At 39.9% G+C, this 15,693-nt stretch overlaps 9 protein-coding genes across 9 annotated transcripts; 7 read left to right on the top strand and 2 right to left on the bottom strand.

Moving 5' to 3' along the window:
- The first annotated feature begins 184 nt into the window (after nt 1-184).
- Gasu_01710 (pre-mRNA-processing factor SLU7) lies at nt 185-1,779 on the top strand. Its single transcript, XM_005709275.1, has one exon. It carries the CDS (start codon nt 247-249, stop codon nt 1,735-1,737), a length of 1,491 nt encoding a protein of 496 aa, XP_005709332.1. The 5' UTR covers nt 185-246; the 3' UTR covers nt 1,738-1,779.
- Nucleotides 1,780-1,824: 45 nt separating this feature from the next.
- On the top strand, nt 1,825-3,226 carry Gasu_01700 (uncharacterized protein). The gene has a single exon (XM_005709274.1). The coding sequence runs from the start codon at nt 1,916-1,918 to the stop codon at nt 3,107-3,109; it is 1,194 nt and encodes a 397-aa protein (XP_005709331.1). The 5' UTR covers nt 1,825-1,915; the 3' UTR covers nt 3,110-3,226.
- An 8-nt stretch (nt 3,227-3,234) lies between these two features.
- Nucleotides 3,235-5,329, top strand: Gasu_01690 (D-3-phosphoglycerate dehydrogenase). Its single transcript, XM_005709273.1, has 7 exons — nt 3,235-3,460; nt 3,510-3,691; nt 3,742-4,273; nt 4,327-4,474; nt 4,530-4,759; nt 4,811-4,972; nt 5,022-5,329. The coding sequence occupies exons 1-7, from the start codon at nt 3,290-3,292 to the stop codon at nt 5,214-5,216; spliced, it is 1,620 nt and encodes a 539-aa protein (XP_005709330.1). The 5' UTR covers nt 3,235-3,289; the 3' UTR covers nt 5,217-5,329.
- Nucleotides 5,330-5,333: 4 nt separating this feature from the next.
- Gasu_01680 (chromodomain helicase DNA binding protein 6) lies at nt 5,334-8,804 on the bottom strand. Its single transcript, XM_005709272.1, has 11 exons — nt 8,646-8,804; nt 8,137-8,596; nt 7,932-8,078; nt 7,775-7,882; nt 7,124-7,719; nt 6,573-7,071; nt 6,372-6,516; nt 6,061-6,323; nt 5,819-6,000; nt 5,633-5,759; nt 5,334-5,575 (listed from the first exon to the last, which is right to left on the bottom strand). Exons 1-11 carry the CDS (start codon nt 8,777-8,779, stop codon nt 5,360-5,362), a joined length of 2,877 nt encoding a protein of 958 aa, XP_005709329.1. The 5' UTR covers nt 8,780-8,804; the 3' UTR covers nt 5,334-5,359.
- A 20-nt stretch (nt 8,805-8,824) lies between these two features.
- Nucleotides 8,825-9,949, top strand: Gasu_01670 (uncharacterized protein). Its single transcript, XM_005709271.1, has one exon. It carries the CDS (start codon nt 8,921-8,923, stop codon nt 9,923-9,925), a length of 1,005 nt encoding a protein of 334 aa, XP_005709328.1. The 5' UTR covers nt 8,825-8,920; the 3' UTR covers nt 9,926-9,949.
- Nucleotides 9,950-9,964: 15 nt separating this feature from the next.
- Nucleotides 9,965-11,999, top strand: Gasu_01660 (paxillin). The gene has a single exon (XM_005709270.1). It carries the CDS (start codon nt 9,977-9,979, stop codon nt 11,921-11,923), a length of 1,947 nt encoding a protein of 648 aa, XP_005709327.1. The 5' UTR covers nt 9,965-9,976; the 3' UTR covers nt 11,924-11,999.
- A 4-nt stretch (nt 12,000-12,003) lies between these two features.
- Gasu_01650 (uncharacterized protein) lies at nt 12,004-13,094 on the bottom strand. Its single transcript, XM_005709269.1, has 3 exons — nt 12,750-13,094; nt 12,486-12,699; nt 12,004-12,436 (listed from the first exon to the last, which is right to left on the bottom strand). The coding sequence occupies exons 1-3, from the start codon at nt 13,064-13,066 to the stop codon at nt 12,044-12,046; spliced, it is 924 nt and encodes a 307-aa protein (XP_005709326.1). The 5' UTR covers nt 13,067-13,094; the 3' UTR covers nt 12,004-12,043.
- Nucleotides 13,095-13,344: 250 nt separating this feature from the next.
- On the top strand, nt 13,345-14,579 carry Gasu_01640 (RNA methyltransferase, TrmH family). Its single transcript, XM_005709268.1, has 5 exons — nt 13,345-13,636; nt 13,686-13,863; nt 13,910-13,966; nt 14,012-14,219; nt 14,270-14,579. The coding sequence occupies exons 1-5, from the start codon at nt 13,383-13,385 to the stop codon at nt 14,521-14,523; spliced, it is 951 nt and encodes a 316-aa protein (XP_005709325.1). The 5' UTR covers nt 13,345-13,382; the 3' UTR covers nt 14,524-14,579.
- A 5-nt stretch (nt 14,580-14,584) lies between these two features.
- On the top strand, nt 14,585-15,689 carry Gasu_01630 (prephenate dehydrogenase family protein). The gene is made up of 5 exons (XM_005709267.1): nt 14,585-14,873; nt 14,921-14,977; nt 15,030-15,274; nt 15,329-15,418; nt 15,482-15,689. Exons 1-5 carry the CDS (start codon nt 14,614-14,616, stop codon nt 15,622-15,624), a joined length of 795 nt encoding a protein of 264 aa, XP_005709324.1. The 5' UTR covers nt 14,585-14,613; the 3' UTR covers nt 15,625-15,689.
- The last annotated feature ends 4 nt before the right edge of the window (nt 15,690-15,693 follow it).

Below are 15,693 nucleotides of genomic sequence, written 5' to 3'. Positions count from 1 at the left end.
GAGTGAATCTTTGCACTTCATTGGTGACCCAAAACAATTACAGTGAGCTTGCTCAGAATGCCATTTCTAGTTTCAATGAAAGAAACTAACCTTTACCCAAATAAAATGGTTTCATATGCTTGGAATTGAAGAGAGCACTCAAAAATGACTGTCAGTAGAACCATCAGCCAGTTAACACTGAAATTGTCTAATCATAATCCAATTAAGCATTTTGGGTTGCTTGATTCGTTTGAGTAGACTCGTAAAATGGCTTCTTCGTCTCATATGTTTAAGAGTAGAGATGAGCTAAAGAAAGCAAGGGAACTAGAGCAAGCAAGGAAGGCTGGAACCATCGAACCTGAGAAAGACGAGCAAGGTCGAGATATAAATCCACACATTCCTCAATATATTTCCAAGGCACCTTGGTATTTGGACTCTGGCGTTCCGACCCTTAAACACCAGAGAAATGAGAAATTACACCAAACTAGAGGAGACATTGATAAGTGGTACGAAAGGGGAAAAAGGTTGGAGACAAAGAAAAGAAAGTTTCAAAAGGGTTGTTGCGAAAATTGTGGAGCAGGAACTCACAAGACGAAGGACTGCATGGAAAGACCCCGTAAAGTGGGAGCAAAGTGGACTGGCAAAGACTTACAACCAGATGAAACCATTCAAGATATTGACTTGAGTTGGGAAGGCAAACACGATCGTTGGAATGGTTTCAACCCTGCGGAATACAAACACATTATAGAATACCACGAAAGCTTAGAGAAAGAGCGACAACGACTAAAGGCTGAACAAATAGAAAAAGAACTTACACAGAAAACACGAAAGGAGAAGGATAGCGATGACGATGACTTGTCGGAGTTTTCGGAATCAGACAATGACGAGGGTTTTAAGCAAAAAGCCAGTGGTGATGTTATTATTCAACAGAAAGATGAGGGAACACGAGTTACGGTTCGTAACCTTCGTATAAGAGAAGACACTGCAAAATATCTTAGGAACTTGGACGTAAATTCTGCCTATTATGACCCCAAGTCTCGCTCAATGAGAGCAGATCCTCTTCCACATATCGACCCAGATGATAAAGATTTTGCCGGTGATAATTTTATTCTCTATTCGGGTGATACTCAGAAGATAGCACAAGTCCAACTGAACTTCATGGAAGCTGAGAGACAAGGTTTGGAGATGCCACATTTGATTGCTGAACCGTCACTTGCAGAACTTGTACATCGTGAATATAAGACAAAGAAGGAGAGTGTAGAAGAAAAGCATCGTCGAGAAGTATTAGAAAAATATGGAGGAGAAGAATATCTTCGGAAGCCATCGGATGAGCTCAATCCTCAACAGTCTGAATTATATATCGAGTATGGTCCTGATGGACGTATCAGAAAGGGACTAGAAAAATCTATTCCACGAAGCAAATATGCGGAAGATGTTCATGAAGGTAATCATTCGTCGGTTTGGGGCAGTTTTTACAAGAATGGGCGATGGGGTTATAAATGTTGTCATCAGACAGTTCGACGTTCCTATTGTACAGGAACAGCAGGAAGAGATGCAGAACATACATCTGAAGCGATAATGATGGCAGCAACTGAACGTTACTATGAAAACAGGTTACAGGAAGATTGTACTCAATATTTTAAGAAGAATTCGGAAAAAGTTTCAGAATCACAAGGATCAATGAATGACAACATGAAAAATGCAAATTTAGAAAGTCACTTTAGAAAGGAAGGAACCAAGTCCATCAACAAGTCATAAATAAACAACTAAGCAATTGTTCGCCATAATGACGTGCCCATTATTTCACGCACCCTCATGCAGAAAAGATCCGAAAGACATGAGGACTCTGGGAGGGCTTACTAGAATTGTATGAATGGGCTAGTGGTGCAAAAAGGAGGAAAGTCTACCACTTTATAATACTTCCCGAAACGGAAGTATGCCTAGTCAAAATAGAGAAACCCAGCGAAAAACAGTATCTACTAGTTTTAGGGACTCCTGGAGTTGCTCCTTTTCTACAGATTCTGTAGGAGAGTTAGAGGAAGAAAGAACCTCGTCTGCAGTAGGCTTGCGTCGAAAGAGAAACTCTAGTAGAACCGGTTTATATCCGGAGACTATTCAAAGTGTCCAACAAAAGCATAATTCTTTGCGGGAAGAGGGAAACTGTGGTGTTGAAGCTGTCACAAAACAACTTGCTTACGAAACCTTTGATTTCTCGTCTTCCAACCCCAGTCGGAGAAGAAAAGCGGTTTTCGGTAATATAGAGAGTCTAGAAAAGCAGGAAAATTTTCAAAAGCTTCTTGACAGTTGTTCCCCTGGTGGGTCTTTACCTTCTGAGTGTATTGATGACGATTTTCACGAACTCAACTCCTCTTCCGTTTTTTATTCAACACAGAGTAGTAATGGTAATGGTTTCCCGCAAACTTCTCGTGTGATAACGGACAGTAGTGAGTATATAGCTGATTCTGAGGAGAACAGTGTCCAAAATATTTCCCTTCCAAAAATGCCAAGAAGGGCTATTCTTTTGAATGCCGACTCTGGAGGAGTTCCACCAAAGAGAAGAAGAGAGATAGTGTCTCGAGTAGCCAACAAATCCTCTGAGGGTCCTAGCACTATCGCCACAACCAGAAGTTACAGCACAATCACTCGGAGCTCTGTCAAATGGAACAATTCTGTGGATTCTTTCACACAGGAAGCATTTGCATGCTCTGGGAGTTCACAGACCGATGGTGTTACGTTAGTTTCTTGTGGAGAACCCGTCAATTCAGAATTACACGAAAGTATATCGATCACGTCTTGTTTTCCTGTTTCGTTGCAGACGGAACCGCGTCATGTGAGTTCGATGGAGCAGTTGAGTTCTACACCCTCAGAAGAACGAGAATCATTTCAGGATTCGCATGTGGAACAAACGGAAGAGGACACTTGTGGGTCCGTTTCTAGTGTGCGAAGCACGGAAGGTCTAACTACGGAATTATATAGTCCCTATGAAAAATTTACTGAAAATGGCATTGTTCAGAGCGACTTCGTCGATGATAGCTCCGATATGTATGATGAGTTGACTTATTTAGTGCAAAATTGTGAAGTTACTGAGCCAAAAAACAAATGTAATGGTTTTTTACCGTATATTTGGTAAATTGTTTAGACTGTACCTTCTTTTGATTATCAAACCTGTACAACTTGTGTTGTCACTCGTGCTTGTGTGTGAATGCGTGTATACTTTTATAAACGAAAGAAAAACGTTGATTTTCTATATACATTTTTGTCAAATTATTTGTCATTGGTTTGTTGTGTAAGGCGGAGGAAGCTTCTGTCGATGGAGAATGGTTATCGTGACCGTATTCTTGTCACAGAAAAACTATCAGATGAAGGAGTTGCTATCTTGCAAAAAGACTTTATTGTCGACTCGAAATATGGTTTGTCACCCGAGGAATTGTTGAACGAAATTCCTCAATATGACGCGTTGATCGTTCGTTCTGCTACCAAAGTATGCTTTCAATACTGTTGGAGTCAATTGTAATGAAAAGGAACATTAGGTCAACAGGGAACTCATTCTTGCAGGAAAGAAGCTCCGAGTGGTTGGTAGAGCTGGCGTTGGAGTCGACAATATTGACTTGCAAGCAGCAACTGAGAGAGGTATTCTTGTGGTCAATGCACCAACTGGAAACTGTATAGCAGCTGCAGAACATACAATCGCACATATTTGTGCATTGTCAAGGTATGGAGACTCCTTTTTTAGCCAACTCTGATATATTTGATGCGGTTTAGGTTTCTCACTTCTGCAGACGCTGGTTTGAAACGAGGTATATGGGACAGAAATGCGTACATTGGAACTTCACTTGAAGGAAAATGGCTGGGAGTCGTTGGCCTTGGACGCATCGGTAGAGAAGTGTCTCGTAGAGCAAAAGGTCTAGGAATGAAAGTATTGGCTTTCGATCCCTACACTTCAGAAGAGACCGCCAAGAGTTTAGGAGTGAATTTAGAACCGTTGGAAACTGTGTTTAGCAATAGCGATTTTATAACGTTGCACGTACCACTTATAGAAACGACTCGTAATATGGTGAACCGAGAACTCCTGTCGAAAGTCAAACCTGGTGCAAGGCTTCTCAATATAGCTCGCGGTGGGCTGATTGATGAGGAAGCTTTGTTAGAGTATTTGAATAATGGAAGACTTGCAGGAGCTGGTATTGACTGTTTTGTGACGGAGCCTCCTTCAAAGATCCCCGATTCTCCTTCTGAACGGTTGTCAAAGCACCCGAAGGTCTTGGCAACTCCTCATCTTGGAGCTTCAACGGTGGAAGTAAGCAATCAGATGAAAGAGTTGTCAGTCATTCAGTGACCTTTTCTTATCAGGCTCAGCTTGATGTTGCTATCGAAATTGCGGAGGCTGTGATGTCGGCGCTTTGTGGTGAGTTGGTTCCTACGTTAGTCAACGCCCCTGCAGTTTCTTCCGATGCTTTGGTGTATTTGAAGCCTCGTGCCTTATTGGCTGAAAGATTAGGTTTGTGGTATTATTCTTAATTCTCGATTGAACTGGATTCCATGGCTTTGTATAGGACGTCTAGCATATTCATTAGCAGGTGGAACTTTTTCTGGTGACATAACTATTCACTTTTACAGCAATGATGGAGACGACGGAGAATCTCGTTTGATTAGAACTGGTGTTATCAAAGGTCTCATGGAACCCGGGAGTGATCATGTTATTAATGTTGTGAATGCTGATATGGTAGGCAAGGTCCATGGATTGCAGATAACAGAAATAAAAAGGAGATGTGTTGGAGAAGAGGTGAGACCAAACGACAGTCAACTATTGAGAATTTTGCTTCCTATTGGTTAGAATTGTATTACATTGCAAATGAAAGGCAGTCCTCCAATAAAGGGACGTGTTATCGGAAACAGACCACATGTGACCTGCATTGGTGAATTTGAAGTAGACCTCGTTCTAGAAGGTCTAGTACTTGCCTATTATCAGGTTGACATGCCAGGACAAATAGGAAAAGTAGGTGTCTCTGTTTAGAAGAATGACTATAGCTCTCTTTATTCATTAGGTGGGAAATATTCTGGGACAAGCTAATGTGAACATCTCTTTTATGACTTTGGGTCGTCATTTACCGTCGAGAATGGCGCTAGTTTTATTAGGTTTGGATAGTATACCTGATACGAAGACATTGGAAAAAATCCGCGCAGATGTGGGATTGGAGAAGAGGCCTGTTCTATTGGACTTGGATGGCAATCCTGGATAATTTTGTTGATTATATAGAAGTTTGTTATTATTCGCCAATAAATTGTGCAATTACTTTGACATAATTCTTATAGAATTACCAATATGCAACAAGTTCCTCAGCGTTTTTCCAAATAGCACTTTTTGTGGATATAATTTTGTTTTTCATACACTTCTTAGTCTCTTTCTACTTTCTGCTTCTGAAAACCATTCCTCCGGTAAAGTAAAAACTTCATCGTTTTGTTCTCCAATGTGACTACAAATAGTTTTCAATGACTCTTCTATTACACCAGTAGAGCATCGAATGACAATTGGGCGAATATTAATCAATGGAAACTGTCTCCTGGTGTAACCCTCCAAGTCCTGACAACCTTCCAACCGCTGATTCATTATACGTCAGATTAATTGTTCTTCAAACTCACTGGTTCCACACATTACCTCGATATAATACAAAACAGTCGTATCATAGAAACCGAACCTTTCCTTCCCAGAAACAGCAACAATTTTGCCTGAAACTCCTTTGCTCGAATGTAAGGCTATCTCTGATTCATTGCAAATTTTCAACCTAACCGCGAACTCACTGGTAAAAACAAAATCCAGCGTCAATAAAACGGATTTCCCTACCATGCCACAGTGGGATTTCTTTCAATTATTGTAAATGTCTTCTTCGAAAGCACTACATCTTCATTCCATTCATCTAAAGATGGTAAGTTTGATAATGCCGACACTGAAAACAAGGGACCTATATCGCCTCCATCCAGAACTTCGCACAAGAATCGTCCACGAACAGCTGTACTTTCTCTACCCTATGCAGATTCCCTCTTAATATATGTATATGACAAGATTTTATCGTGTGAAATAATTACCTGTCCTTGCATCAATCGAACTGACTTGAAACCAACTGGAAAAATCTCTCTCGAGTTATAGTAATGAGGTCGACGATCGATGTGTCCAAGATTGAGAATAACGAGTCCACATCCAACATCAAATGGGAGACGCAATTCTCGGGTCTCTTGTTTTCTCGGAATTTCTACGACTCCACGAGGATCTCCAACCATAACCAGAGGTTGTTCCTCCAATATCTCTCCATTGAACTGTAAAGCATCATATACCAATGGAGAGGCCGAGTCTGTATATACAAACAACAAAAAAGGTTAGGCATCATGAACAAATTTACACATTGACATACGTTGCATTGTACTGTATGAATCATCAAGAGAGTCCAAGCTCGATATAAACAGGTCAAGTAATAAATTGAACCGTTTCTGACAAATTTTAGCCTTGGGAAACTTGTAGTCCTTTTCATTGACGGCACTCGACTCCTACAACGAATATCAATGAGCTTGACATCAATCATAAACACAAAGGAAGAATTTACATTTTGCTTTTTCTGCGCCAATTTTTCAAGAGTTGCAGGGAAACCCAACTCGGGATCTTCCGCAATTGCCTCCCAATTATTCAAACCATGCCTATCTACTCCATAAAGTAAAGCTCTGTCGTGGACTGAACGCCACCAAAAGGGAAGTTCCTTCATTTTACGACAATTTTTAACCGTTTCAGGAAGATTAGGGTCAGGCAGGACACGAAGACGTAAAAAACGAAACAGAGAAATGCTCTCAAGTATAGAGCGGCTTCTTTCAATGCTAAGATTGAAGGTGGATGCGTTTCGAAACTGACGAAAGTCTGTCTCCAAGGATGCTAGTTGTGTCTCTGTCAACTCTGCTCTGAAAGTTTCCGCATATGTTTGACCAAGAATTGGACCTTCCAAAACGGAATAACATTCTCGCATTAACTTCAAGAAAGCCGCTTCCAACACATCTTCACTTTTGTCTTCCAAAAGCTTAGATACGAGAGCAAACTGTTTCCAGTCTCTTTGACTAGATGGAAATGAATCAGAAAATAAGCTATAGCGATGAACGTCCTTCATACCCTTCATTCTGGTAAAACAAGCCGTAAGAAACAACAAGTTTTTCCAATTCTGTCATTTCCTTTTTGGTTAAATTTGTACTCCTCGTTCCTTCTCCATTTTCATCTGCTTCTCCAGCAATGTGTCCACTTTCTTTCTTGACGGCCTTTCTTCCCGTTGCCTTTGAATCTTCCTTCATAAGACGAACCATATCTTTCATGCAAGCCACCAGAACGCTCTTCAATCTCCTCATTATAGCATCTGCTGGAGGAAACGAAGGTAACGAAGAAAGCTCGGCATCTTGTCTTTTCACTGAGTTTTCGACATTTTGCTCCTCCGTTTTTCTCTCAAACTGATTCACAGATGTTTCCTGCTCTTCATTTTCTTCCTCTTCTTCATCCTCTTCAAAGTCTTCCTCGTCATCCTCACCATCTCCTTGACGATTAGATTCCTTTGCCTGTTTGTTACTCGCCGATGACGAGGCAACAGAAGGACTAGTACGATCATGAAAACCCAGCTCAGGATCCTTCCTAATATCTTCAGCATTACCATATCCGTGTTTATAAATTCCAATGACAAGATTCATGTCATCTTCAGGACGCCACCAAGGTGCAGGAGGCTATCATTCATACGAATATGACAACAACTAAAATGTAAAACAATTGTTTACTTACTACGGTGTTAACGAAAAGTTTACCTTCTTTAAGCTTTAGTAATGACGGGTCATGAACCACCTGTTGTACTCGTTGCAACAATCTAAGCTTTCTAGCCCATCTCAAATACTAATTCAATGTTAAAGACATCCTTTCTCTCTAAAAATACTTCACCAACCTTTCCTTTCTCACTCGGGTGAAAATCTTTCTCCGCTTCCTTTATCAGTGCGTTCACTTTATGTTCCTTTTCTTCTTCTGTTCCTTCTAAACTGTCACAGATTATTTCGAGCATGGCTTTACGTTCACTTTGTGCTCTTGCACTTATCTGAATTTTCTCCATTAGAAAAAAAAATGAGACAATCAATATTGCCAAAAATACTTACATAACACTTTGCAACAATGCTTCTTGCAACTTGTGAGATTTCTTCCTCACTATGATCCAAAAGCCGACCACCAGTCAATTCGTTGATTTCTTTCCATCTTCCGAAGCCTAGCTTCACCAACCCAGAGCGTAAAGCTTGAATATCTGCCTTTGACCAGTCTCTCTTTGGACGACTCTTTGCAAAAGAGACGGAAGGATTGTCTGCACCGATGGGAAGCAGAAATATAAAGAGACAATCACCCATTTGCAGAAGACTTCTTGACTTTAGAGGAAAAGGAGGTGACTCTTGGTTCAAAAAGACAGTTTTTTCGTCAGTAACAACGGAGACGCCGTTTTTGCCCAAACATTTGATTTCGTATTTTCCGGTATTTCTGTTATACTTAAACTGTGCGTGTTTTCTCGACAGTTTATTTGAGTCTCCTACACCGCAATCGACTTCCCTATCACCAGGTTCCAGAGGCCTAAAGTCTTGTTGAGGTAGTCTCTTGTGTGAAACGTTTTCATACTTACCTTTCAGGATTTCCTGCTGACCTACCAAATAGCACACTATCGCTATGAATGTAATACTCGAAGTTGACATCGACACCGTTACTCAAAAAAACCTTACCCTCCAACTTGGCAAAAGCATAAGGAGCCTCCGGCATGATCACTACTGCTGCTTTGAAAATAAATGGGCGCTTCAAAAACTCTTAAATAATAATGAATTATTGAATGCATTTTGACAAAGAACGCACTTATTGTCGATATTATTGTGTACAGAAACTAGTGTTGTATTTTATTTCATTATGAACACTTGTTCATATTGTCCTAGTTGGTGTGGTAGTTATGAAAGTATTTGTTCTGGTGGTACTCTATTCAACTTTCGACACCGCTGTATCCAAAGACACCGTTTTCTTCATCCCCTAAAACGACCACCAAGACTGCACCTCATTTCGTCGTCTGAAGAGTTTCAAACAGCCACTTGGAGCCCTGAAAATGACCCAAAATATGTTTTAGCCCGTGTTTGTGCCGTTGGTTCCTATCTACAAGGACACATTGTGCTCATTCACTCAGCCAAGGATCCCTATTGGATGCTTCCCATTCTGATAGGAAGTGTTGAAGCACAGAGCATTGCTTTGGCACTTTCTGGTGTAAAAGCCCCACGTCCTTCTACATACGATTTGTTTTATAGATTACTTTTGATACAAGGTGCCAAAATAGTAAAAGTTGCCATCACTCATGTTTCTCAAAAGTCATTGTATGCTCGAATATGGATAAAGTGTGGCAACCAAGTGGAAAAGTGGATGGAAGCGAGACCTTCCGATGCACTCAATATTGGTATTCGTTTTGGATGCGATTTGTATGTCAACCAGTTGGTGCTTAGACATTCGGGTGAAAGACTAGAAAAGATTCAGAAAGAAATTGCTGGCTCATTTGTCCGTATTTTGTTTCCCGAGTCGTTTGTTGAACTTGTTTCTCGAAAGTCGTTGAATGCTGTGGTATTTCATTTGGTTAATGAGGCAAAATATTCTTCACAAATATTGAAATGGAGAGCGATATTGGATGTATCCAAAAGAATTCAAGACTCATTATTATTGTCAGAAGCAAAAGAAAAACTCAATACGATTTATCCCATAGATGAGTGGAGAGAACGCATCAAGGAGGCTGTCAACAAAGAAGACTATGATAAGGCTGCTTATTATCGAGACCAAATCATTGAGTGGTTACTTGAAAAGTATCAACAAGAACTGGATGATCGCAAGGAAGATTCTGAAGGAGCCTTGGAAGATGATCATCAACCTCCCCTTTGAAAGATTGAGTCTTTTTTGGGTGGTGGAAGTGCTTGAAAGAAGAAGAGATAAATGTCCATAAAGCCTATGGCTAAGTTTTCAACACTTGACCAAGTTACTAATAAAATATTGTATGCCTTGATAACCCATTTGCAAGTTCCTTTTAGAATAAGGAATAGTTTAGGAAAGTATTTGGTTGTCTCAGCACCAGCTAGTGGAGGAGAGGAAGGAGGATTGGACACAGTGGCCTTTGCAGACCCTGAACACTCAGTAGCTTTATGTTTTCTGTTGGTGGCTAAGAAGGGACGTATCAGTTTAAGGACAGTTGTGGAAGGGAAAAATAATGGCAATTCAAAACTTTTGGTTTTCAACCAAGCAGAACCTCCAAACGTTCTCTTAAGAAGCACAGCTGAACAAGGAGACCTTGTATTGAAACTTGTACAAACTTCAAAGTTCTCTTGGTTCTTAAGCAACTCGAAGGAATCCGTTTACGTGGGTTGTAAGAAAAACGACCAATTCTTTTTCAGTGAACAAGAGGCACAGGCGGCTGAGTTGTTTTTGGAACTTGCAGAGTATTCTTTATTGAAAAAACTTGAAGTGGCGCTGAATTCAACAAGCATACAAACCCAGTACAAGAAGGAACTGAGGAATAGAGTGGATGGAATCGTTGAATCTCTATCGGGCAAGTTTATATCTCCCATACTTGGTGCGTTCTATTCTATCGTCTCTAGTGGAGCAATCGTTCGTCTCCAGTCCCATCATAACAGTTGGTTGAAAGTCGATTGGTCTCGTGATCCTCCCAAACTTTGTACGACAAGTAACAAACAAGACCCTTGTACGGAGTTTCACATTATTGGATTGTCTTCAACTGCGCTTATTTTTCAACGCAAATATTTTATGAATGTTTCTTCTGATCATTCCGTTTGTTTTACGAAGGAGCCTTGTTTTATCGGTTTAGAGTTTGACTTGTCTTGTAAACGAATGGCTATATTTATCCCTTTTATAGAAGAACGACTGTATTTATGCGTCACTAGGAAGCAGAATATAGAGTTTCACCGGAAGAAGAGAGCTTGGGAATTACTTCAAGTATTTGTCAACGAAGAACATGTAGATACGATAATTTCGAAGTGGGATAAGAAGCCAGTTGTCGTTAAAAAGCAGCAGGAAAGTGAAAAGGAGTCTAACAAGGACTTTTGTTATTCTAAAGCTATTGGAAATGCCGATAACTTACCTGCCGTTTCAAATGGAAAGAAGAATTCTTCGGAGAATAATGAGACCAAAGCCAAGAATCATACTTCTCAGGTACCGCAACCTCGAAAGAAGAAGAATAAGCGAAGAGCGAGACAAGATATCCAAACTTCTTGTTCTGATGCAGCATCATCACAAACCAACACAAAGAAACAAGAACTGCGTTATAAAAAGAAAGATTTGGAGGAGGTCAAAGAAAACCGTATTTCTCCTGACACCAATGATCAAAACGGAGATAATTCTACTCTAAAGTCTTCTATTGGTGAACAAGCCCTTCAACCATCGTCTCATTCGTCTCGAGGTTCCAATCATTTATGTGGGTCTTGTCATCAGCCGATCATGTCAAGTTATGCCACGGCATTGGGAAAGTCTTTTCATCCAGAATGTCTTCGTTGCTTCCGTTGTGGAAAGACTCTTGTGACTAGTGGAGATGGAAATTTCCGACATGGAAGTGGAAAACCTTATTGTAATGAATGTTATGCTCAACATATTGCGCCTCGTTGTGCGAAATGTTTACAACCCATTGTGGACACAGTAACCAAAGCAATGAAACAGAACTGGCACCCACAATGTCTTATTTGTACACAATGCAATACTCCACTATCTGCCGTCTTTTACTTGTTTCCCGAATTACCTCGACATCCGGTATGTTCCCGTTGTGCTGTGGGAATAGAACAAAATGAAATGCGTCGGAAACAAATGAGAAATCAATCTCACTTATTGTCGACTACATTTCGACTGGGTACTCTTCGACCTTTTGGTAGCAGATAGAGGGTTTTATGATTCAACCAATGAAACTGGTTTTTGTATGAATTGTAAACTAGAAATAGCCATCTTATTCTTTGATTGGACATTTTTGTAGAGTTGTGTACATTCTATTGTTGGGGTCATTTATTCCTTATTGTTGTTCCGTTTGGGTCTCGTACAAAGATATATACTTGGTCCTATTAAGGGAACCACCCACGATACTATCCATAGCCATCTATCTAATAATAGACTATCTCGAAAAAAGCCTCGTAACTTCATATCTTCGAATAATGGTTCCACCAAAAACATGCAAAGAATGAAAAAGTCAATAGAAGATACGTGTACGAGTCGATTGGTATGGAACAGTTGTACATACTCGTCCCATTCCGAAAGTAGTGAAATATCCCAAGGCATACCATCTCCAGTCGTAGAAAGCAGTGGAAATATCTTTAAACCAAATATATACAATACAACCACGAAAACGAACAAACTATATCGGAACCAATTATTCTCAGTCAACGTTGGTTGGTACTCATCCTATCATATTCAGAAAATACCAACTTGCCACGTTCAATAGGCTACTCACCTCATTGATCAAACTATATCTTGGCTTGCGAAGACCAAGATAAGGACCTAAAGCAAAAAAGCCGAGAAATAACGATACGATTAAAAATGGCCAAGCTTTCAGTGAATCTCTCTTCTCTCTTGGAAGTAGAAAAGAAGAATATAGAGCAGGTAACACACCAAGACCATTAAAGATAAACACAAAAATAGAATTCACTTCTGGATGAAACGGATTACTTGCAACCAATGTATCATAAGAAAGGACCCATCAGGCTAATTTACTTACCTGACCAGCTTCTTCAGCCATTCGACATCTCCAAAACTTCCTGGAGCAAAACCAAAAGCATAAACAAGAAATGAAACCCAAACAGAGAATACTGTCCACCGGCGAAAAGAAACCATACTAGTAGAGTTTTTTTCCACTTGGCACTGTAAGGTAGTCAAGGAAAATTGACTCCAATGAGTCTTCAGAGGCCTAGAAAACTTATTGCTAAACGTTTTCGTTATAATATTGGTGCGACTCTTGTGTATAAGCCCATAATGGCGGTTTAGGTTTACGCAACGAATACAATCCGATTGAAATGCTACAGCAATTCCAACCATTGAAGAATGGAGAATGGTCATCTGTCACTATCATTTTATAGAAATGTTATATTCCACACTCTATAGTTTCATTTCGATGACAGCTTCAAACGAAAATCAAAAGATGCTAGTTTTCCTACTTGTCAACAGAATGAATTGATGATACCTGTTCTTTTCTATATCTTATCATATGAATCTTAGACTCTGTATACTGTCACTCGATGACTGTAAGATTTGATAATTATAAAGTAGTCGTACATTCTCCTTTGGAAGGGGATACAATATTTACAATTCGAAAAAGCAGACGTTATCATCTTAACGATATTGGGCTTTCCTAATGATGATAGTGAGCTTTGTGATTCCCCACAAACACTTTTATCAAGTAGCCAAACTACAAAGTGTTGGTTTGATGGAGCATTGTTTAACAATAAATGGTTATTATTTTCGGCATAGGCTCAGAACAAAGCATATCTACTTGCCTGTTTCTACTCTTATCACTAGTGTCAGGAACGAAAGAGTGAAACTTGTAAGAGCTTTGACAGATAACCAGTATAGAAAAACTTCCAAGAAAATAGTTTGTGAAGGATTGAGGTAAACTACTAAACTAGTGACGGCGTACTAGTCGACATATCTATTTCAGGTTGGTTTCCGACGCTTTGAAAAGGGGCTTAAAACCCCACTTTATACTGTACAGTGACGATGTGTTTAAAAGCACAAGTTTTCACCAGTATTTTTCCAAACAGTTGTTCTCCACTTCTATCGCGTGGAAAACGACAAGTGAAGTTATTTCGAGCATATCTGACACCGTTACTTGCCAAGTAAGTCGATGGACAAAGTGTCCGTATGGTTACTCAAAAAAAGTAGGGTATTGTAGCAGTCTTTGAACAGCCTTCCGACGGCTTGTCCCATCATTCTGATTTGGTGAGTACGAAGCAACTCTCTAAATTGACTTCTTACAACAGATAGGTATTAATTTGCGACAAAATACAAGATCCTGGAAACTTGGGAAGTCTTTTACGATCGGCAGCAGCTGTAGGTGTGGATGGCGTCATCGTTTCACCCGAGTCCACAGATCCTTACAGTGTAAAAGTGCTTCGTGGAGGTATGGGAGCACAGTTCGCGATTCCTATAGTGACTTGTGAAGATTGGAAGAGGTTTTTGCAAGTTGCTAAAGGTAGTAAACTATTTCAACGTACATTATGGGTGACTGAACGATGCTTGCAGATTTGGGCGACATCTCCTTTTTTTTGGCCGACAGCAAAGCAGAACAATCCCACTATGACCTTTGTTTAGTTGAATCTTTGGCCGTCATTGTTTCTTCAGAAGCACACGGTCCAAGTTGTTATGTAAGACAACTGAATCCTGTCGAGTTTAAAATTCCTATGCAAAATTCGATGGAAAGTTTGAATGTAGCCGTAGCAGGTTCTGTTTTTTTATATGAAGTTCTTCGACAGCGAAAAGCCAATCAGCAAAAGTAGAAAGGCTTTCATATTCGTTGTATTGTTGGAACAAAGTAGTATGGCGAAATGCTCTTATGGACCAAATATGGATTTTGTGGAAACGGTCTTATGAATTCGTCTACTCGTATCTTGAAGATTGGTATTGTGGGTTTTGGAAACTTTGGACAGTTTCTAGCCAAAACTTTTGTAAAGCAAGGCCATCAAGTGATTGGTACGAGTAGGAGTAACTATGAAACAGAAGCTAAAGCCATAGGAGCGTTATATGTTCCAGAGGCAACTGATATGATGGGTGAAGAACCAGACGTTGTATTGTTTTGTACAAGTATAACGTCTACCCGTAGTGTTATTGAAGCATTTCCAATAGACGCGTAAGTAGACAAATTTGCGATACAGTCAGCTTTTTTGACTTGAAAAGGTTGAGAGGAAAGTTGGTAGTGGACGTCTTGAGTGTAAAAGCCTATCCAAAGAAACTGTGGGTTGGAAGTAGGAAGTCAGAGTTTATGTTGATATCTTTTTATTTGTAGTTTATTGGAGTTGTTGCCACCAGAAGCGGATGTACTCTGTACTCACCCTATGTTTGGTCCCGAAAGTGGGCGCTATTCTTGGAAGGGCCTACCATTTGTCTACGAACAAGTTAGAATATCAGATGGAGCTCGATGCGAAACCTTTCTGGGAATTTTTTCTTCAGCGTTGTGTACTATGATACCCATGTCTTGTGAACTACACGACTCCTATGCAGCAAGTAGTCAATTTATTACTCATACGACAGGTGAGCTACTCTCATTTATCGTATTAGTTCATTCACTTACTGTTCATATTTCAGGAAGAATGTTGGCAAAGCTTAATTTGATAAGCACACCAATCAATACGAAAGGATATGAATCCTTATTGGGAGTTGTTGAAACTACTTGCAGTGAGTCGCAAACTCTCTTCATCATTTCATTTGTTGTTCTTATAAAATTTTCGTCGTTTTCAGAAGATAGTTTTGATCTATATTATGGGTTATACAAGTATAATCCAAATGCGAAACTGGAGTTGGAGAAGTTGGAGCAAGCACTGCAAGCATTAAGGAAAGAACTCGAGACTCGGGAAGCGTTAGATGGTTGGAAGAAAGACTGAAATATACAATCCAATGAAATTTTGTATATTTGGAAACTTTTGAACAGAAATAAATATTTTTTTGTTTCC

Source organism: Galdieria sulphuraria (assembly GCF_000341285.1).
Source record: "Galdieria sulphuraria unplaced genomic scaffold scaf_0, whole genome shotgun sequence".
Classification (NCBI taxonomy): Eukaryota; Rhodophyta; class Bangiophyceae; order Galdieriales; family Galdieriaceae; genus Galdieria; species Galdieria sulphuraria.
The sequence above is the reverse complement of the archived record's forward strand: the minus strand, read 5'-3'. Positions and strand labels throughout refer to the sequence as shown.